Raw genomic sequence first — 23,195 nt, forward strand, 5'->3', positions numbered from 1 at the left:
GAGTTACAGAACAGGTTAATAATTTTTTTTTCTTTGAGTGATTGCACAACGATTCCACTGCAGGTGACTCACAAGCAGTTCAATCCGGACATCGATTTTGGAGTCTACCTGAAAAATGAATGAAGTACTGCTCATCTGAACTTGCATTATCTCTGGAATGTTGAGCTATAGCATAGTGAGTTGTAAAGGCATGTACCAATGACCAAGTTGCAGCTCTACAAATGTCTATTATATGTACGTGAATCATAAGAGCTGTGGAAGTTGATTGAGAACTTGTAGCATATGCTACCACACTGTTTGGAGTGGGGACATTGACAATGTCATAGCACAGACATATGCAGGATGAAATCCAGAACAAAGTTCTGTGCATCAAGACTGGAAAGCCTTCCATCCTGTCTGCATTTGACAAACACTTGGCCAGGGTACCAGTGCCAGAGTTGATGCTCCATTGCGTGATGAGATTGGTACTGAATACTCTACCTTGCCAGAAAATCCCCTTCTCTGATCTCCTCAGGGTATATGGTACCAGGAACCTCAATCATCTAGTGGAGCTAAGTCTCAGCTCCTTGGACTATTCCAGTCTCTTGTGTTTCTTCCTTGGCCTCAGGGGATCAGTGCTGATGTTCCCAGGCAGTGACTGGAGGGGCACTTCTCAGTGATGCTGAGCACTTGTGTGCTCCTTGAACAGGAAGGCTCAGAAGGCAGATACATGGAAACCTCCATAAGGACGTAGCACGCTCTTGCCTCTCTTTCTTTGTTTGGGCTTAAAGTATCTATAATGTGACCCCCATTGAAGCAGCTTAGGCAGGTGGAAAGAGGTTGACTTACTGGCATCTCTTTTGCAGGTCTTTTGCAGCCATCACAAGGCTTAAACCCTCAAGACTGAGGCATATCCAGGTTCTGAGTGTCAACACCCCACAACAAGAAGGAACCAATGCTCCAACAAAATAACAAAGAACAACAACAAATAAAACATATACTAAACAGTTAACATCTAACAAGAACCAACTATTCACAGAATGATAGGATAAATTCCCCATAAGGGGAGAGAATTTGCAGAAGCACACTGACATGCTCCGACTACCAATCATGGGTAGTAAGAGGAAACTGTGGGGTGGGTGAGGTGGCTTTGCCCTTCATACCATCATACAGCAGCACAATGCCACAGAGGGTGCAAATACTGCCCCAATGATACTTCTGAGGGAAAAATCTCTGACTCTCGTGTACCTGAAGTGGAATAGACTCAAAAAACAACCATCATAATTATTTATCTGGTGTCTCAGTATGCGTACTGTTTGTCCCATATTTAATAACTTATCACTACCCTTTTCTTCCTTCCAGCTCTCGTTTTACTTCTCACATTATGATTGTTTTGATAGAGCAATGTTTCTTTAAAATGCTTTCACTGAACTTTAATAGGCTATCCTTCTTGATCCAATAAGGAACCACCAGTAAATCCCTTCCTCAAATGCTCTGGAAAAAAGGATCCATGTTCTATAAAAGGTACCCACACATGCCAACCGAATACTTCTTTTGTACATTTTAAAAAGACTGTATCAGTGAAACAGGAAGTCTGTTTTACCCAATTCCATTACCAAAATACCAAAGTAAGCAACATCATGACAAAATACCTTGCCTGGGGACTCAATATAAAAATAAGAGTGGGTGGATGTGAATGTGGATGTGCAAACAATGGTTCCAACTAAGAATTAACTTGCTAATCCCAGTGTCCATCTTTGCAAAATATTTTTCCAATGTTTCACTATGAGATTTAGATTCAAAATTGTCATCAGTATCCAATTTAATTTTATTGGTGACTAGATGGCTCAAAAGTGGGGAAAAAATCAACAAAACTTAAAATGATACATTTGGATGAATCTGTTACAAGTAAACTTGTAGCTCTCTTGGCCAAGTGAACAATTGTTCAGGAGTGACACAAAATCTTGAACCACAAATGAGGTCAATTGCATAATTTAGTCATGTATTTCAATCTATGAAGTAATTAGTCACTGAAGTATCTAAATGTGTTACCTTAAATGGTATATGTTGATTTTTATGTAACATAGCTGAGACATGAGATAGCTTATTACATATCTCGTTTGCCAAAACAAGATAATCACTGACAAGTGCTTTAAATCAAGCCATTAAAAATATTAACTGATTCAGAATTCTAGATGGTACACTTGGGATACTGAATAGCAAGATCATCCTAGTCATCAACATCTACAAGAATACTTATTACAATGGAAAATTTAAAGCCCTAAATTTTCTATACAAAACAGATAAATTTGGTTTTCTAAAGGGGAATGTTTTTCATTATGTTATTTTCTGTAATCATTTATGGGTGAATTAATATTCACTATTATGAATGCTGAATAATAAACTTCAAAATTAGGTCAATAATCTGTAATGTAATGTAATTTTCCATATATAGATGGATCTATACAGGCTACTGCATATAATTCAAGATTAAATTATTTGAACTAAGAAGTCAAGCCTACATGAAATTCAAGCTTCTACTAAAAAATTCAAAAAATCTGTTTCGTGGAAACTAGAAAATTCTTACTGGATCTTCATTGTCAGAATGTAGCATCAAAATGCCCCTGAGCCCCATCTCAGCAGGGGTAAGGGGTTGAGGGAGTAGGAGGATTGTTTGATCAGACTGCCAGGTGACAGACAAACCATAAAGTGCTGAGAAAAATAGCCAAAGACAACATAGTATTTGCCATGGAACTTCTTACAGTACTTATGTTCCTAACTCATAGGAAGAAAACCCCATACAAATAGGAAAAGTATAACAGAAATGAGTTAATTACTTTATTAATCAATTGGGGCCTTATTCCTCTTGACTTCTATGGTTGCTTTGAGATCTTTTATGTTTGTAAGGAACTTTGAAGATAAGGTACCACACAATGTTAAGGATTATTATGAAAAAAGTAAAGGAAAATGTCCCATATACTGAACCATTCTTCATGCAAGTCAGTTAAGAGAAATACTTTTTTGTATATCAACAAACATCTACCAGGAGAACACTACACTTTTTTTTGTTTTATACAACTCTATATTAGAAAACAAATAAAGAACAAATAACAGAGGACATCTGCAAACCTTGGGCAATATATTTTTATCTTCAGGCATAAATAAGTTTTATTTATTTATATTGTTTAAAATTTAAACAAAATTCCGTAAGTATTACTAATGGTAAGTGAAAACCTTTTCTGACCCAGAGGCAAAAGATTTGTTTGCTTACATGACATTACAGTACACAGTGAAGAGGACTGCTGTCACAGATAAGTCACATTCTGTTAATAGCTTATGGTCTAGTATGTTAAATGCTTTTTAAAAAGCATTGTGATTTTTTGTAGAAATATGTTAAACCATTTTTCCAGCTCGCAAATATGTACTGACTTGTTGTCTATGAATTGAATACTATCACTTTTCACAATAGCTTAGTCTTTGGGCATTAGCTAGTGAAATTTTGGAATTTTACTGGACATCCCAAAAGCCAAAACCAAAGCCATAGCATGTCGCAAGTTGAAATTTTCTGTCTTATTATTTTAATTAAATACATGTAGTAACCCCCTAGAGTAAACATCTCTTAGTAAGAGACATTAGGATATTGAAAAGACCTAATAGATCACTCTGTTCACTCGATGCCAGGGCAAATTTGTTCCCTCCAATATATTTTTAATGCTTTTTTCAGTAGACTGTTAAATGTCTCAAAGGATGGAACTTATAACACTTCATTGGAAAACATCCTGTAGTCTAACAAATCACACCATTAAGTAAGTTTTGCGTGTTGGTCAGCTTAATTTTTCCTCTTCTTGATTGCATTTATGATTCCAACACCTCTTTATGCCTATTTGGACTATCCTAAATAATGCTTCTTCTGCTGCAATATTTATACACTTTAAATACTTGTAGCTGTACAACATTCATATACATACAGTAATGATTCCTGGAAAGTAAACAGAACAGTTACTGAGGAGTTGTCATCACTTCTGCTTTATGAACTAAACAAAGAGATAGCAAAGTAAACTTCTGGCACACTTCCAAGTAAATGCCTCTCCTGTAATAAGTTCAGCTCATCAGGTAATTCAAATGGATGCACATTATGAATCCTAATATTTCCTATGCATAGTACTTAAGATGTGGAATTGAGATGTTGGATTACTCCTTTTTACTATTTGATCTGAAGGAACAGGAAATGATGTTAATGATAAGATTATAATAGTTAAAGATGGAAAATTCCATTCCACTGCAATTTCAGGATATACTGGTATTATGGTCTCCAGATCCAGGGATAAATCAGATATTAAACTAGTACATTTGAGTTTTAGTTATAAGACTGAGAAGATATTTAGCAGTTTTGTAAATTTCATGTTTTTTAATTAAATTTTACAGCATCTCTAGATTTATTGTAGGGATTGTCTCACTGGTAATTCTTTTGGGATCTAGTACAAATTGCACGAGACACAAAAGGGTACCTCTGGAACATGGCATAAAGTACAACAGATACCCATAATAAATCTAAGATTCCTGTTTACTCCTGGCCTCAGATTCTTCAACTATCATTAAGATTGTGCTGCTTGGATGGACAATTTCAAAGTGTATATAAAATACTTATTATATTTTATACTGAGGAGTGATAACAAAAACATTAAAAGAAGCAAAAAATTACAAGTACTACTATAACTTCCTTTATGGAAAATGTAAAAATATCATAGTTCTTAATGGTAAACAGTGAACGTTCAGTTCAGGTATGGATTTTCAGCAAAATGGGTGCAACAGAATTAGAATGCTAATGGCCTCTCTATTAGTTTTTCCTGAAGAGAAATAAGATAATGAGAAAAAAATCTATCCTATAAGAATAGTTAATAACAATGATTAGCAATATAGCAAGAAAAGCTATGACATATATTTGGTTTTAATAACAAATCTAGTATGTGTGTGCCAGGATACATTTTAATAAAAAAAAAAACCTAAACAATTTTCCCTAGCTTAGTTTGAATTTTGTACGTCCCTTTGGGCTGATCACAGATGGCAACATGTCTAGCAGGAATCTGGAAAGCTTTTATTCTTCTAGCTAGGGCCACTATAAAGGGAAGTCCAGATGAAGAGAGGAGAGAATTTTTCAGCCTACCATCCATTACGATATGAGGTCCTTGACAGGAAAACTCAGGTGAGGAAATAGGATGAGCAGCAGTATTTGTGAGCCAAACCTGCAGCCAAACCAGGGTTGCTTGCTCACCTACCCCTCCAACAGAGCTGTGGGGAGTCACCACTCAAGCACGCAGCAATACCTTAGCTGTACTAATTTACTCTTCCTACAGAGCCTGTAATGACAGCCTTTAGGCATGCAGAAGCAGCCTATCCTGTAATACAGCATGGGTCAGATGACCTCCATTCCTAGTTATTTCCCAAACTCTGTCTGTCAGAGTTCCCACTCACTCTGAACTCTGGGGTGTGGGGACCCACATGAAAGACCTCCTAAGATTAATTCTACCAGTTTAGGTTAAAACCTGCCCAAGGAACAAATTCCTTTCCTTGTCCTTGGACTGGTATTGCTGCCACCACCAAGTGATTTACACAAAATTTTCAGGGAAGGGTCACTTGGAATCCCTATCCCCATCAAACTATTCTTCCAAGCCCCTTTGCCCCCTTTAATGGGGAGGCTTGAGAATAATATACCAACCAATTGCCATAGTAATCTGAGCACAGACCGGACCCTTTGTCTTCAGGACACTGAAATCAATCAGGTTCTTAAAAAAAAGAATTGTATTTAAAAGAAAAAAAGTAAAAGAATCACACCTGCAAAATCACGCTGGAAGGTAACTTTACAGGGTAATAAAAGATTTAAAACACAAAGGATTCCCCTCTGGGCTCAGCTTTATAGTTACATAAAATGGAATAAAACTACCTCTGTAGCATAGGAAAAATGTATATAAGCCAAAACATAATTTCTTGCCCTAATTACAATTTTTGTGGTTTGAGATGGATTATTCCAGGTATATTTTTAGATGTTGTATCTGCTTGGCTTCTCCCTCCGTCGGGAGAGGGAACAACAAAAGAGAACAAGAAACAAATCCTCCCCCACCCCAGATTTGAAAGTATCTTCTTTGGTCCTTGTCATAAACAGATAAGAAAAGTTAATAGCACAGAAGTACTTTATATCTCTTTGACTGTAAAGGGTTAACAAGAACAGTGAGCCTGGCTGTCACCTGACCCGAGGACCAATCAGAGAACAGGATACTTTCAAATCTTGAGGGAGGGAAGTTTTTGTGTGTGTTGTTAGTGTTTGGTTGTTGTTCACTCTGGGGGCTCAGAGGGAGCAGATGTGCAACCAGGTTTCTCTCCAATCTCTCCAATACAGGCTCTTATAAGTTCAGACTAGTGAGTACTAGGTAGATAAAGCGAGTTAGGCTTATGTTTGTTTTCCTTATTTGCAAATGTATATTTGGTTGGAAGAAGTTCAAATGTGTATTTGGCTGAAAGGAGTTCAAATTTGTATTTTTGCTGAAAGGATTTTAATTTGTACTTGTATACTTAGGCTGGGAGGGTGTTCCCAGTGTCTATAGCTGAAAGACCCTGTACCTATTCCATTTTTTTAAAATTTACAAAGATAATTTTTACTGTTTTTTCTTTCTTTAATTAAAAGCTTTTCTTGTTTAAGAACCTAATTGGTTTTTTATTCTGGTGAGACCCCAGGGGACTGGGTCTGGATTCACCAGGGAATTGGTGGGGAGAAAGGAGGAGAGAGAGAGGCTGATTTCTCTCTGTGCCAGGATTACTTTCTCTCAGGAAGAGTCGGGGAGGGGGAAAGAGAAGGAGGGAGGAAGGTGAATTGTCCTCTCTGTTTTGCGATTCAAGGAGATTGAATCACACAGTGATCTTCCAGGGGAACCCAGGGAGGGGAAGCCTGGGAGAGGCAACGGTGAGGGAAAGGGTTTACTTTCCTTGTGTTAAGATCCAGAGGGTCTGGGTCCTGAGGATCCCCGGGCCAGGTTTTGGGGGGACCAGAGTGTACCAGGCACTGGAATTCCTGGTTGGTGGCAGCGCTACAAGTACTAAGCTGGTAATTGAGCTTAGAGGAATTCGTGCTGGTACCCCATCTTTTGGACGCTCAGGTTCAGAGTGGGGATTATACCATGACAGTCCTTCTGGTCAGGTGCCAACTAGGTTATTTGACTGTTTAACCCCTTACAGGTAAGGCAATTCAGTACAGCTGCCAAGGAGGGATTTTATGATATTCATACATAAAGGTTGCTACCCTTCCCTCTATATTTATGACACCACCAGAGCTGCAGATCAGTTTGCACAACAATACTATACCACCAGGAACTCTCCTGCAGCCTCGCAGTGCATCAGATGCTTGAGACTCCAAGCCTGCTCTTGATCCTTTTCCTCTTTATTCCCCAGCCTTGCCTGAGCTCATTCCAGTATTGTCCTTGCCCTACTCTGACCTTGCTCCAGCCCTGTTACTGACCTGCTTACAGCCTTGCCTCTGCTTCCTGATCCTTCTCGGACGCTACCTGGCTTTGACCTTTGGCCTGCACATGGACCCCTGCTACAGTACTGTCCCTGGATTCTGATCACCTGGCTTTGACCCCTGGCTTGCACCTGATTTCCAGCTACAGTACTGATCCTGATCTCAGTTCTGACCCTGACTTGTCCCCAGATCTTGATTCCAGTGCCACCCTTGGCACCGTCCCAACCCTACATACAGCTTTGACCTCCACTCCAAACACTAGGAATGGCTAGGAAGAGAAGCAGTGCCTGACAGTATTTGATGGTGTCCTCTCCTCAAAGTCAGAAATGGAGGACCACCACCAGATGCCTGACACAGTGCAGCTCTCCAGAAACAGTATCAAACAAGTAATGGGGATGAGGAGGTTTTAAAAAATATATAGGTACCATTTTCCTAGGAAGAATGCCCATACACAGCCCATGAGAGGTTAAGACCTATTTGTTCCAGTCCAGCACAAATTTTGAAAGACTCTAAAGAAATGGAAATATATTCTAAAAGTTCTATTAATCTTCCAACTCCAAATGGAATCCCTGTACTTAGACCCTCCAAAAGTTCCCCTGATGATCTGGCATACTAAACAACATTTTTAAAAAACAGATTAAATCTTAATTTTGTATAAAACATATAACCAAAATAAAAACTGCTTCTGCATTTTTGCCAAGGAATGTGGGTCTTACGAGGCATAAAACGGGGACAGTCACTTAACCTGAAGGTTAGATCTGGGAATAACAAAATTCTTTTTCTATTATGCAGCAACATCTGGTTTGTGCAAGTGACAGTCAGATTTCTTAGTTTTTCTCTTTAGGTTTGAAACGTGGAAAATCATCATCCTTTCAACTTCCATACTCCGAAAGCTGGATAACTGTAGACCTATGCAATAAATATGACACTGACCAGAATAAAACTTTTTGTACAACCCAAAATAGATTTTTCCGATTTGCTGACAAATTCCACATAATTCTGGAAATGAACTGAATATTTTTTCTGATTTTTCAATCATCTGGCAGAACTGAAAAATCAATTTGTTCTGCTCTAGTGAGAACCCCCATTACCAATCATCCCCCCTCATTCTTGGCCTGATGCACAGCCCGCTGAAGTTCACTGAAAGACACTCATTGACTTCAATGGGCTTTGGCAGAAGGCTTCCTACCTTTTAGGTTTTCTCCTGTTATCACTTCCATCCTTTTAGTGATCTAAATCAATGGTTCTCAAACTTCATTGCACCACAACACCCTCCTGACAACAAAAATTACGACATGATCCCAGGACAAGGGACCAAAGCCTGAGCCTGCCCAAGCCTTTTCACTTGAGGCGGGGAGAAAGGCTTGAGCTCCAGGCGAGCGGCCTGTAACCTGGTCCCCGCCACTCAGTACTGGAGCTGAAGCCTGAGCTCTGCCGTCCAGAGCTGAAGTCCTCGGCTTGGGCCTCAGGCTCCAGTAAGTCTAACGCCAGCCCTAGCAATCCCATTAAAACAGGGTCCCAACTAGGGTGACCAGACAGCAAATGTGAAAAATCGGGGTGGGGGTGGGGGGTAATAGGAGCCTATATAAGAAAAAGACCCTAAAATCGGGACTGCCCTATAAAATCAGGACATCTGGTCACCCTAGCCCCAACCAACTTAGGGGTCCCGACCCGGAACTGCAGATCTAAAGAAATAAAAACATATATAAGAAAACAGTAATCAACTTAAATTAAGACCATTAAAAACTTACTCTGTAGAATGCAGTTGTCAGGGGCAGTAATGCTGCAGCAATGCTGTATTCTTCTGAAGTTGAACAATCCTTCAAGAAAAACATATATAGAAAATAAGCAAAGTCATGATGACTAGCTGACAGCGTGAACCGCATTTATACATAATAGGCAGACTGACCTTTTCCTTTTTGCTGGGGACGGGTGGATGCTCAGACTATTCTTTTCCAATTATATTAACTTTTGATCAATCCAGTCAGAGGTAAATAATTACTTTTACTTAATTTCGGCTTTTTTCTTATATATCCCTTTCTGCTCTTGTTGTTCCAACAGTGGTACCTTAACTGCTAGTCATAAGGGTAAGCCAATTCTACTCCATATATCAGCAACAAGGATGTGCTTTTAGAGATGGGTAGTCCACACATCCTTTTCTTAGGGGTTGAATATCATTCTTGTTGCCCACTCCTGAGTAATAACAAGGCCATTAACTGACCTGAAGCATATTTACTAGGTTATTGCCAATGCTGAGTCTACAGCATAGTAGCATTAGGTTTCAACCACAACAAAGTCTGGTAATAATAACTGTAAACATACAGAAAAGCATTTCTATGAACTTTTGGTTTCAACTTAATTTTATATAATCATTTTGAAATTTTACATTGTAGAAATACAGTAAATAGGTGCATGTAACATACTTTAATTCAAAACTTACACAAGGAAATAAACAAGTACATTGTTCATAATCACTTTTATGGAATGAAAGTATGAGTCATTTTAGAGGGGGTTATTACTAGTCCATTGTAATTTAAGTATTTTTCACACAGTTGATGAAAAGTTATTTCAAGAAACCACTATTTAAGCCAGCATTCATTTAACATGCTGGGACTGATTCTGATCTCACAACTATTTTATGCCAATATAATTCCACTAGCTTCAGTGGAGTTACACCTGACATACATCAGCATGAGAGATAAGAATAAGCCCTATCACATTTAAATCTATGACATTCAATTAACTATCATCGTGGTGAGTCAAATGATAAATACTGAAGTACATTTACCAAAAACAAACTATACAAAAGAAAAATAGTAACTGTAAATCTTCAAGATGACCATCTTATATGTTCACATGTCCTGATGCCTTGATCCCATAAGTGGTGATATACAGAGGCTATGTGAAGAATGTTTAAATTCTGAATTATGAAGCTTCAAGGACGCTTTATTTGAAAAAGGCTTATAACTACAGCAAAGATAGTTCACAGAATAAACAGAATTAAGAACATAAGAATGGCCATACTGGCTCAGATCAAAGGTCCATCTAGCTCCGTAACCTGTCTTCCAACAGTGGCCAATGCCAGGTGCCCCAGAGGAAATGAACAGAACAGGTAATCATCACGTGATTCATCCTGTTGTCCATTCCCAGCTTCTGGCAAACAGAGACTAGGGACACCATCTCCAGTAGCCATGATGGACCTATTCTCTATGAACTTATCTACTTTTTTGAACCCTGTTATAATCTTGGCCTTCACAACATCCTCCGGTAAAGAGTTCCACAAGCTGACTGTGCAATGTGTGAAAAAATACTTCCTTTTGTTTGTTTGAAACCTGTTACTTAGTAATTTGGTAATTCCTAGTTCTTGTGTTAAGAGAAGCAGTAAATAACACTTCCTTATTTACTTTCTCAACACCAGTCATGATTTTATAGACCTCTATCATTTCCCCCCTTAGTTGTCTCTTTTCCAAGCTGAAAAGTCCCAGTCTTATTGATCTCTCCTCACATGGAAGCCATTCCATATCCCTAATAATTTTTGTTGCCCTTTTCTGAACCTTTTCCAATTCTAACATATCTTTTCTGAGATGGGGTGGGCACATTTGCACACAGTATTCGAGATGTGGGCATACCATGGATTTATATAGCGATAATATGATATTTTCTGTCTTAGTTAATTGTATTTGATGGAGAAGAAACTCAAAAGATTTTTGTTTTGTAATGGAATTTGGATTTGTTTCTTTTGTTACCGCTAAGTTGTGACAGAAGATGAAGACAATCCTTATGGATTGCATATTGTATTAACGAGAGAACATCATCTTTCACATGACAGGATCTTAGAAGATGAATGACACCACTGCAATGAATAGGGGCAAAGGTGGGAAGAAGGGTTTTTATAACTAAGTGTCAAATCCAACTCTCTTTACCTACACATGCAGAGCCAACAAAGTGAAACAGACTCACTTTTGAGAGTAAGGTGAGCAGAATTTGTTTCAACCTCCAAAACCTCTTAACTTTCAGTAGAAATTTACTATGGAATAGCAGTATTGCCAACTTTCCGCTCAGTAGATTAGAAAAGGTAGGCAATTCTACTGCAGACTTCTACATGTGTAATGGCCACAAAACACTTTTAATGAATAGAGTTTTCTGGTACAGAATGTGATGCAAAGTCTTAACTCCCTTCACTACGCTTATGCCTGTGAATTGAAAAGGTCAGAAATTCTATTTTGTATAATACAATTAAATTAAATTGAAGCTCCTTATGTGAAACAATATAAGCAGACCTTATCCTGAACCCACTGAAGTGAATGGCTAAACTCATATTGACTTTAATGTGAGCAAGACTGGAACCAAGGAATTCTCTTTCATAAACTGTATTTTTAAGATATGCAAAAATTGACTTTAACCTTTAAGAAATTATTACCTCCATGATTTTTCCAAAAGCTTTGAAACGGCCTATTTTAAAAGAGGAAAAAACACTAACTGTATATAGTCTGAGAATGGCTGATTTAACAGTAAAATGTGACACTCAGATCTTTCAAAATAAGGATAAAGCAAAAGATGTCATGCCAAAGTAAATCAATCAGTGAGTGGACTGAAGAAAATAATGATCTCGTAATGGAAATCAGCTTAAGGGAAACTAGAATTGATAGGTAGCTTAAGATTTAAAAAACAAACAACTTGACTTTTTAAGACTTTTTAAAAAAAATCACTAACAAACAACATTCAGTGAAAAAATAATGTGAAAGCAGTCCATGATACCCTCCCCAGTGCAATGTATTTCTGAAAGGGCTCTCTCTCTCTCTCTTTTTTTCAATTTTAAATGGACTGGATATTTTTCATTGGTCCTTTTTGCCAAAGTTGGAGAACCATGATAATGCAACTATTTTTATAAGACAAATACACAGTTATATACTGGATAATGACTGGCATAAACGTAACTTCCAGTAGCGCTATCTTTCTCAACTCGTTTCATGCTGACCATTACTGTTGAGTACCTTCAATTCTATCCAAAGATCAGAGATCTGCTTATTTATTATTAATCTCTGATTAATCACCCAAATCCAAAATTATCTGAACTGTTCCTCTGCCAAGATTTTTATTTATACCTTCTTCCTGACACATTTCCTACCTTACAATTTGCTCTCAAATCAAACTTTTTGCAATTTAATCCGTACTACTAAATGCAGAATTTCAACTCTTCATCTGTATCCACAACTAGGAAAGCATTCTCCTCATCCCAGTAATCCTATTAACTTCATTGTGACCGCTTATGGGAATTGTTATGCACTTAATTATTATACCTGACACGCACACATATCAACAGAGGACCGCTGTACACTGTTAAAGGGCCTTATCTTGCAGTTCTTTCTCACATAAGACATCATAATTTAGTCAATGGGCCTACCAGTGTTAAGAACCACAGGACTGGGTCAAAAGTTGATAGAACCAAAAACTAATCTTTCAGGTAATTTTTTTCTAGTTGTTTGAAAAGTCCATGTGATTTTTAATACTTTTTTCATAACAAATACTTCAGTGCTATGTTCTCAATTCAAGAAGCCCAGTCATCCTGAGTAACACATCAATGTACACGCAGTTAAGAAAAAAAACAAAATTTGACAAAAGATTTAAGAGACAGATTTTAAAGGCGGTATATAAATGAATGCACACTTGTAAGCCTACATTTATGCACACAGTTATCTGAGTTGTACTTGTAAATAAACTTTTAGTTGTCTAGATCTGTACCCTGTCTGAATGTGAACGTGGCAACTGTGCATGGAAATATGGGTGTGTAAATATGTGCATTCTGCATACGCATCTCATACCAGTTGAGAAAGTGGTCTTCATAGACTGGAAAAAAAAAAAAGGATGCTGAAAAGCATGATAGATACTCAGATGAAGTCTTTCATTACTGTGATATGTGTCTGAGAACACTATGTAGTTGGTAAAATTATACACTGGTCCCACTCTTCCAGTGTCTAGACATAATGGAGTTCAGAAGGGAAAGTCTGGTGTGCCTTTCATTCTCAAACTGTGAATTATTTGCTATTTTGTTCTTGCACATACCTATAACCTTACTTTATCAGAATGTTTTGTGGTTTGACACACATATTTATGCAATGGTATGTGTATACGATACATGTCACATTTTTACCATTTCCAATTTAAGTTAATAAGATGACTCTACATTTAAAATGAGACTATACATTTAAAAATTCTCAATGCTTTACAAAGAAATACTTATTTTCCTTTTGTATATTTTATGGATGTGTGTCTAGATGCAAAATGATCTATGCTGATTGTTTCAAGTTGTCCATTTAATCTTTTGGCTCAAATTATTTTGTTGGAGTTTTGGCTTTTACCCAAAACATACACAAAAATATCTTTCTAAAACTGAGCAATCTTAGAATCCTCACCTAGAGAGCATTCAGTATTCCAAGAGCTAACATATGTCTAAAAGATATATATCACCACAGCACAGACAATATATGGTGCTTTATTTTTGCATTTTTACTTACAAACATGCAATTCCCCACATCTGGTATGTCAGCAGTACCCTCTACACTTCTCATGTAGTGGTATAATCAATATATATTTCCTTGTCCAGAATGTGATGAAAACATTAGACAATACAAGTAAAATGATCCCATTCCACGGTAAATTTTCCCCCCAGATACCTTCCTAACACTGCTGCTCCAAGTACTGTAAAATCCATTAACTATTCACTTGCTTTGTCTGAGCACACTAAAATGCCACAACTTAATGGAGATTATATTGGAAATCTTAGACACTCTTAATTACCTACATGCAGGTACTGTAAATGTCACCTAAGTACTGGTACTGTATGAAATGAATTCAGATTTGTGAGGGCCAGACCATCAGCAAAAAAATCTCCATGTGGTTTATCAGTGACAAAATATATGAAATGTTACTGATCATAGAATATTGCCCTTACCATCACTATATAAGGGGCTGACAAAAATTCCTGATGAGATGTTGCAAAGCAATGAAATTTTCTTTCTTAATTTTCATAGAATGAAGATGAGTGACATGGTGAATCAAGAATTATTCCTAGCACACAAATAGCCTTCCTATAAATAATGACAATTGATAATGAGATACGAACTCTTGTAGAAAACTGGTTTGATTCCATGCCCTGTTTAGTGAGAACCAAAAGTTCACTTTGTGGACCACAAATTTCTGAAGCTGCATCTTGACAGGAGGTTAGAGTAGATGAGCCTTGTGGTCCCTACTAACCGTATGATTCTACGAAGCAAACTGGAAATTCAATGGCAGTTTCAAGTATATTAAAATGGAAGTCTTTATTGAATTAAATATGAAAATACTTGATAAAATCAGTACTGTATTCTTCCATTTACTTATTTTTGACATTAAATTTAATGTATTTTATGCTACCCTCAGATTTTCAATGTGCAGTACATTTTTTTAATGACACTATCTGTTTTGTAGAATTCACAGAGGGGAAGTTGGAGGTTTTGGCAACTTTCTGTAGGCAGCTGGAGCTTCTGAATCCGGAAGAAGGCAGGAGACAGTTTTGACTTTTGGAACTTATTGGGAATTTTAGGCTTTTGGCGCTGGGATGGGGAGGCATCTCTTTTTCCCTCACCCTTATAGTTAGGGTCAGAGTTGACCTGCATTTTTGGGAGGCTTCAAATGCTACTTCCTCACTTCATCAACCATTGACAACAACCTGCTAACCCCTCCTATTCTCAGTGGAGAACAGTTAATGAACAACCACAGGAAGGAAAGAGTTCCTGCTTGAGTTCAGGGGAAATACACAGTCTAATTCAGCGAATCCTTTAAGCCTGTGAATAATCCTACTGACTTAAACAGGATAACTCATATTCTTAAGTGTTTTCCAGAACTTGGAGCCATAGTAAGCAACAATAAACTCTTAGGGATGTCAGTTCCCTTTCAGTCACATGACCTATAAAACTTAGGAGGGATATCTTCCATTGATTGGCCTATTCCTGTCTTTTTAAAATTCACTAACTCTATGAAGTTCTTCATTATCCAGCCATCTTAAAAAGTGTGGTGTTTGTAATAAAATAGGAAAATCTACACCACACTGAGATTTTCTATCACTGAAGGCAATTTTTGTCTCGTGTAACTATAAACTGTATCTACTTTAGACTGTATGCTCTTTGAACAGGAACTGTTTTCTCTACATTCTGTACAGAGCTGAGCACAATTTTGCTCAAAGTTCTGAAACAGTTTAAATAAATGCAATTAGCTGCAGTCTATTGTACACTGTTATATAACAGGGGTAGGTAACCTATGGCACGTGTGCTGATTTTCAGTGACACTCACACTGCCCGGGTCCTGGCCACTGGTCGGGGAGTTCTGTATTTTAATTTAATTTTAAATTAAGTTTCTTAAACATTTTAAAAACCTTATTTACTTTACATACAACACTAGTTTAGTTATATATTATAGACATAGAAAGAGACCTTCTAAAAATGTTAAAATGTATTACTTGCACGCGAAACCTTAAATCAGAGCGAATAAATGAAGAGTCGGCTGAAAGGTTGCGACCCATTATATAATAAACATAACATATACAATATAAAGCCACACACTAATGAGCTACATGCCAGTTGTTGATATACGGTAAAATGTGTTTGCATAATAGTACAGTGTGTACACCTATACAAAATACTGGTACAGATCCTGCCGGGTGCTGATCACCTTTGTGATGTACCAAGTGCCTTGAATATCTATTGATTTTAATGAATGCCAAGAGTGTTCAGCACCTTGCAGGATTAGGACCTTAATGCATAAAGACAGAAAAATGTGTGTAAGATTAAAGTGAGCTATGTTAACCAAAGGAGTGAGGAAAGAACTGATAACTCACCATGAGTAGTGAAACCACAAGTGATGAGGACATACATTTCTGCAACACTGGCTATACATTCAGGCTGAAATCCTGGTCCTAATCAAGTAAATAAGCTCCCCCTAAGCTCCCCTCAATGATGTCAATGAAGTCAGGATTTCATTAGTCTGCACACTTTACATTGTTTAGCTTCTTACTGGTTTACAGCATTGATATTGTCAGTACAGTTTACTTTATGGGATTACTTTATATTGTCCAACACAAATTACTACAGTATTTTCTGTCTTTTCTTCATCTAAAGTAATGACAGAGCTCATCAGGGTGGATTAGAAAGACTGCTTTATTTTATGAACTGGTACTATGTTATTAGAAAACAATGGAACTACAATTTTATTGATAAGTAATTTAGAAAATATTTTTAGTAAAATATTTCAAAACAGATTAACCCATTTTAATATTCCAAATTTTATAAATATATTTTGCATCTACTATTATGAGATTGGTTGAACAGAGTTTCTATGTTCATTGGCACAGAAAGTGGTTTGTAAACAACAGGAAACATCTTTTATACAACCAGCAAGTAAGTGTAAGATGTAATTTAATTAAATCAAGCAATGAATATACATAAAACAGCCAACATTGTTACCTAAGAAAAATGTACTGCAGATTTACCCTTTTCTTAATTATATAGATTAGAAACTCTTCTAGTCACCCTACAAAAATATCTCTTATCCTCCTAAAATACAAAATATTATAAGATTTAATTATTTTAAATATAGACAGTCATGTTATCTATTTTACATGAAGCAATGCATCTAATGGATTGTATAATCTAAAACAGAAAGACTTGAATACACATTCAAAGCTATGATTCCTACGTTCCCCAGAGTTAAAAATATATTTCACATAAAATAACAATTTTATGAGACATTAACAGTCATATAATATCTGTTATATGATCTATTCAGGTGCTGCCTCTAATGAAATGAAAAAGCATGTGTTCCTATATGGAATTTTATTACAAGAACCTTTAAAAACACTTAAACACAGGTTTTTAACCCTATAGATAACCTAATCTGCTATCCTACTAGAATGATTGTGCAGTATTAAACACTTGTAATTCCTATAACCCAAACCGTACAATAGACTTCAAAATACAGCATAGAATCTAACTTTTCTTAAATTAGAGTGAAATCCTAAGCCTCATTGAAATCACCAGCAAAACTCCAACTGATTTCAATGAGGACATGGTTTTCAGCCATTAGGTCTTTCAGGGAAAGCTAACTTCATGGTTACTTAATTTATAACCATTAAATACAGATAGGTTTCACTTATGAACTCAGTACCAGACTCTGTGTTCCTCTCCTTCACAATGGGGTGAAGAAGAAGGAATTCTTCCTCTAGGTTGTAATAGTGTTTACATCCATTCCACTGAGGCTTCCTGGACATATTACCTCTGTGAGGCATAGAGGAAGACAATGACTGAAGGATCCACACAGAGGACCTGTGCCCTCACCTCTTCAACTACAGGGCTATCAGAGTCGTTGTGAAGCCTCCAAGGAGCTGTCTTTTCTCACTGTTGCGGGGAAAATTGCCCTGAGTTGTTCTTAAAACCTTTGAATGTGGATATGACAAACACCCTTTTGCAAGGATACATTTTATTCTAAAAAACTTTAAAATAATTCAAGGTTGTTTTTCATATAACAAATGTATAATTACAATATCTGTATGCAGCACTCTATGTGTGTATTGCAATTTACCTGGGAAATCGAATGGTTTTGTTGTAGATGGGGCGGAAGGAAGACATGATGCAGGGTTAGAATGCATCACACAAAGGGGAAAAGGCAAAGAAACACAAAATAAAGTTGCTTGATTTTGCACAATAAACACCACATGCCTGATAATGCAAAAATGCATCTACCTATCTTTACTAATGTGCTTCAGTATTTGCGTATCAGGGCTTAAGTGAAATATACATATTTGGCATTGTGTGCCATTTGTACTTCATGTATGACATTTCTGACACTAGACCCCAGATTTTTGGCAATATTGCAAGGTAGTTTTTCCCCACTATGCAAACTACTACTTCTGCCTGCAATCTCTCCCCAATTTATCTGGTGTAACCATATGTGGCCCAAGCTCTATAAGTGCAAACTCCCCACCCCAAAATGTCATATTTTATGAAGAGAAATTTTAGTGAGGGGAGGGCGCAATTCATCAAGTCATGTCTTCACAAGTCCCCTTGAACATCTGTAGTTACACCTAATCAGGTGATACATACTTCTAGCTAGTGTTCTGTGCAGGATGGAGTTCCAATGACCTTCAATAACAACAAGTGAAGAGGTTACATTCTATTACCACCTCTTGTGAGGTTGACCACTGGCTGGAAAGATGCTATGGGCTTGAGCTGCAGCTGTGTGCGCTCAGGACAATGCAAGTCAAGGGGCAAAGGTGGCTGCCTGTGTGACTCCATGATCTTATGGATGATTCAAGGCAAGATGCAAATTAGACCAATCTCACCTCTGCCCTGAGATACACTAGGTGCAACACCCACAAGGGGACATTACACTATCCTGGGATCACTGGAACAAAAATATACTCCAACCATGCCCCATAATAGGCATTATTAGGGGGAAGACTCAGAGCTGTCTACCTCACCCCAGGGAAATCCCCATAGCTGGTTGGTGAAGATGAGTTTCTGGCCCCTCTACATCACTAGTGTAAAGGAGCCATGGCTGGAACCAAGAACAGGCCCTACAGATCATTTCACTAGCCAATGAGAGAGCTGGGAGCCTACAAAACAAGCAAAACAGATCTCTGGTTTGAAAGGCTGCAGAATGCCATCCCAGATTATAGGAAGTTCTGCCAAGACTGTTTTAACTTTATAAACATTCTTACACTTGGCTGTACTAGGTTCTGGCCTCTCATAGGTTTGTGTGGACTTGTTGAGGGAGAGTGCAGGGGAGAGAATGTCATGAATGCAAGTTTGGATAGATGCATTCAAGCACCTAATTTTTATTAAATTTTAAAAAGTTTAACCCAGCTATACTCTGGATGCAGAACATTTCCGCTTGTGGTCTCACAGCCCTTCTGGTCTAGCAGCAAACCAACACTAGCAACAGCAGTTTAGTAGAAAGAGAGCTCTTGGGTGCCTATCTCACAATGCATGCATTTTTCACAATCTAAGGTTATGATTTGTTGTTCTATCCTTTTTTAATAACAAAAATATTTAGGGAACAAGGAAACAATTCCTACATGCAGAAGTAATAAATTCTTCAGTATTTTTACTGTACCCCATTATAGTTCTTTTGCAATGAATGTAAAATTTGTTTTTAATTTTGCTGTTTAAGACACAGATAAATACAAGAATGCCATCCCTTGTGTTTGAACACATCTGAGTTTCTTTAACAAAAATGCCATGCATGTTTCTGAATACTGTCATGAGGCCCATGGCAATAAAGTTCAACATACTCAGGCTGTAATCTTCTCCCAAGGAAATGGTTGGGATGCCAAGATGCCTTTTGACTTTTATTTCACAGCAGGGCTTCATTCGCAGTGACTCTGTCCAAACCTTAAACGACACCAGCTGTGATATGAAGTCCTGCACAATAATTTCTAAAAGTATTTGACAAATATTTTTTTAATTAAACTATGGGATACATTACAATTCATGACAAAGTAGTGATCAATAGCCATTAAACATTCAGGCAAGAAGGGTTATTAATTTACAAGATGTTTATATACAGCAGAGCTTGTCTAAAATCTGTGGTGCAGTAAAACATTGCTGTAATGATTGCAAAACATAAATACAAAATACTTTGCAAACCACTTTACAGCCATTCTAGTTAATTGAGTTAAAAAACAATGGAAAAAAATCCCTAGCATAATGGAAGGGCTATTAAAATAGCTGCAACATTCCAGTCCCGTCCAGTTGTTATCTATTAGGGAATCAGTTCATAAATATACAACGTGTATTCTAATATCCCGTTGCTGTGCAGCAGCATCTCAGTTCCCAACATCCTGAAGAATTTACTAACTTTCAAAAGCATAAAAAGTATAACACATTGAAATTCCTTGAATAATTTATATTTCATTGTTTTTCTCTCAGTGAAATGGACCTTAATTTCCTACCAATATTTTATACACTTCATTTTTCTGTATTTGTATAGCACATCATAGTTGTCACTAGAATTTCCTGTGTTTTTTGTTTTTAAGAAAACCTGTCTCAGGGTCTTACTTTACATTACATTTCAAATTTAATTATCAGCTTCTATTTTGGTTAACTGAAAAGTTCATTCTTCACTTTTTCAAAAGATTTTTTTAAAATGTAGGATGGAGCAATTTTATATTTAAATATCAGTATTTGGCATTTATATGAAATAAAACTCATCAAAAGATTCTGGGCCTGATCCTGCAATCCCTACTTAGGCCCTGACTTTTGAAAAGAGTCTGCTTTCCACAAAAAAGTCAACTTTTTGTTAAAAAAAACGAATACCTAAAAGAATCCTCCCTCCCCCCATTTTTTGGCCAAAAAAATTTAAAATGTTGATTTGAAAATGTTGCAATTGTGCCTCATGCCCACTGGTTCCTCTATGGGCCAGTGTTCCCACCCAGACTACATGTCCCATGATGAGCCACAACCATCAACCATAATGAGGGAGGGATAGCTCAGTGGTTTGAGCACTAGCCTGCTAAACCCAGGGTTGTGAGTTCAATCCTTGAGGGGGCCACTTAGAGATCTGGGGCAGAAATCAGTACTTGGTCCTGCTAGTGAAGGCAGGAGGTTGGACTTGATGACCTTTCGAGGTCCCTTCCAGTTCAAGGAGATAGGTATATCTCCAATTATTAAATTAAACCACTCAGTAAGAGCAGGAAACTGTGGTGTATCACAAAAGATATAGTCAGACTACAGAGCTTGGCCACAGAGAAGACAGGGGCACGGTGTAAATATCTACTAGGGTGGCCAGGTGTCTGGTTTTCAACCAGAAAGTCCAGTTGAAAAGGGGACCCAAAAGTTTCCAGTCAGATCTACTGATCAGACACCCAATGTCTGGTTACTGCGGGGAAGGCAAGGAGGTGCCAGGTCATCATCTGTGCCAGCAGGGGCCACCTCCTACCTGTGTCAGGCATCTGTAGCTCTCAGCCCAGGTTCTGCAGATGAGTGCCTCCTGACCCAAGTAGGGGGGTAGGAGGAGAAAAGCAGCAAGCGATGGGGGGAGGGTGGCAGAGGAGTGGCTGGGGTGTGGGCCTTGGGGGAATTGGTGGGGTAGGGGTGGGGCCTCAGGGGGAAGAGGCAGTGCAGGAGAGGTTTCAGCACTTCTGCTGGAGAATCCGGTTTTTAAATATTACCAAGTTGGCAACCATACTATCTACAAGCTCATGAGGCTTTGTGGGCAGCATTTCCAAATCAAAATATTTGGTTTTCAGTTGAATGTTTTGATTTTTCACTGAAAACTCTACATTTTCTATTAAAAATCACATTTTTCTGACAGTTCTACATACATGATTAGGCACAATGTTTGAAGTTGATGTTTTAAGAGAGACTGAATGGTTTTTCACCACCGAAGCAGAGTAAGAATGGGAAAATCTGATAATTCAATTTTTAAAATTATTTTTTTTTAATTTTGTATGCATTTTATCTCTCATTCTCAACACCTAAGTTCTCTCCCCTTTCCATATCTTCCATCCTCCCAAAGGCTGTACTGTAGCCCTTAATCCATTTTGTTAGATATACCTAGTGCAGAGGAACAATTTACACAGGGAAAAATGGAGCTTGGGAGAGGACTACTGGCCAAAATTCAATTCAAATAAAACAGAGAATGTTTCTAGAACAGAAGAGACAACCAACAGAAATGGTAGAGATAATGACCAATGTTTGCAGCTGTGCTATAACCACTTTTCTCTGATGTATAGATGGCAGAGGCTACATAGCTGGCTCCTGTGCCAGTAGTCCCTCCACCTCTAGTGCAGGAGCCATTAGGGATGCATACCAGAAACAGGCCGTGGAAAGTGAAACTCTGCTACCCCTACCCTCCATTGGTGCATGGTCCCTTAAGGATCTTGTGCTAACGGTGTAAGTTTGAGCAGCTGCTCTGATTACATATACTGTATTCCAAGGCCAAAAGGGACCACTGTGATCCATCTAGTCTGACCTCCCACATAACTCAGACCAAAGAATTTCACTGAAATAATTCCTGTTTCAACTAGAACATATATCTTTTAAAAAACATCCAGTTCTTGATTAGATTTATGCTAAGACTAGGCAGCACAGATCAGGGAGTCACAACTAATTTCCTATTAGGTGCAGGGCTCATTTGCAGGTGAAAATCTACTCCTATATTTGCACTCCTGATAAATGGATTTATATGCTCTTTGTCTTTAAAGCTCACACCATGATGATATCGTATTCCCAAGAGTTTCTGAATATGACGATGCTGCAGTTGTCAAGATGCTTCTTATATGAACTTAGCAAGAAAGTTGCATCCACTGCAGCTAATGTCATGGCAAACCTGGTGGCAGAACTTTGTGACTTTGTCCTCACCCGTAACTATTTCACATTTGGGGACAACATATACCTTCAAATCAGCGGCACTGCTATGGGTACCCGCATGGCCCCACAGTATGCCAACATTTTTATGGCTGACTTAGAACCTTCCTTAGCTCTCGTCACCCAACGCCCCTGCTCTACTTGCACTACATTGATGACATCTTCATCATCTGGACCCACGGAAAAGAAGCCCTTGAGGAATTCCATCAAGATTTCAACAATTTCCATCCCACCATCAACCTCAGCCTTGACCAGTCCACACAAGAGATTCACTTCCTTGACACTACAGTGCTAATAAGTGATGGTCA

At 37.8% G+C, this 23,195-nt stretch overlaps 2 protein-coding genes across 7 annotated transcripts in view; one reads left to right on the top strand and one right to left on the bottom strand.

The window, feature by feature from the left end:
- LOC127052012 (uncharacterized) overlaps nucleotides 1-23,195 on the top strand; it is a 584,770-nt gene that overhangs the window by 187,645 nt on the left and 373,930 nt on the right. The gene's annotated exons all lie outside the window — the stretch shown is intronic.
- SBF2 (SET binding factor 2) overlaps nucleotides 1-23,195 on the bottom strand; it is a 588,450-nt gene that overhangs the window by 141,191 nt on the left and 424,064 nt on the right. For all 6 annotated transcript variants that reach the window (XM_050954979.1, XM_050954981.1, XM_050954978.1 and 3 more), the window contains exon 17: nucleotides 9,241-9,309. In XM_050954979.1, the coding sequence (XP_050810936.1) occupies nucleotides 9,241-9,309 (69 nt within the window). The remainder of the gene's footprint in view (nucleotides 1-9,240; nucleotides 9,310-23,195) is intronic.

The sequence above is a fragment of the Gopherus flavomarginatus genome, chromosome 5 (genome assembly GCF_025201925.1).
Source record: "Gopherus flavomarginatus isolate rGopFla2 chromosome 5, rGopFla2.mat.asm, whole genome shotgun sequence".
Lineage (NCBI taxonomy): Eukaryota > Metazoa > Chordata > Testudines > Testudinidae > Gopherus > Gopherus flavomarginatus.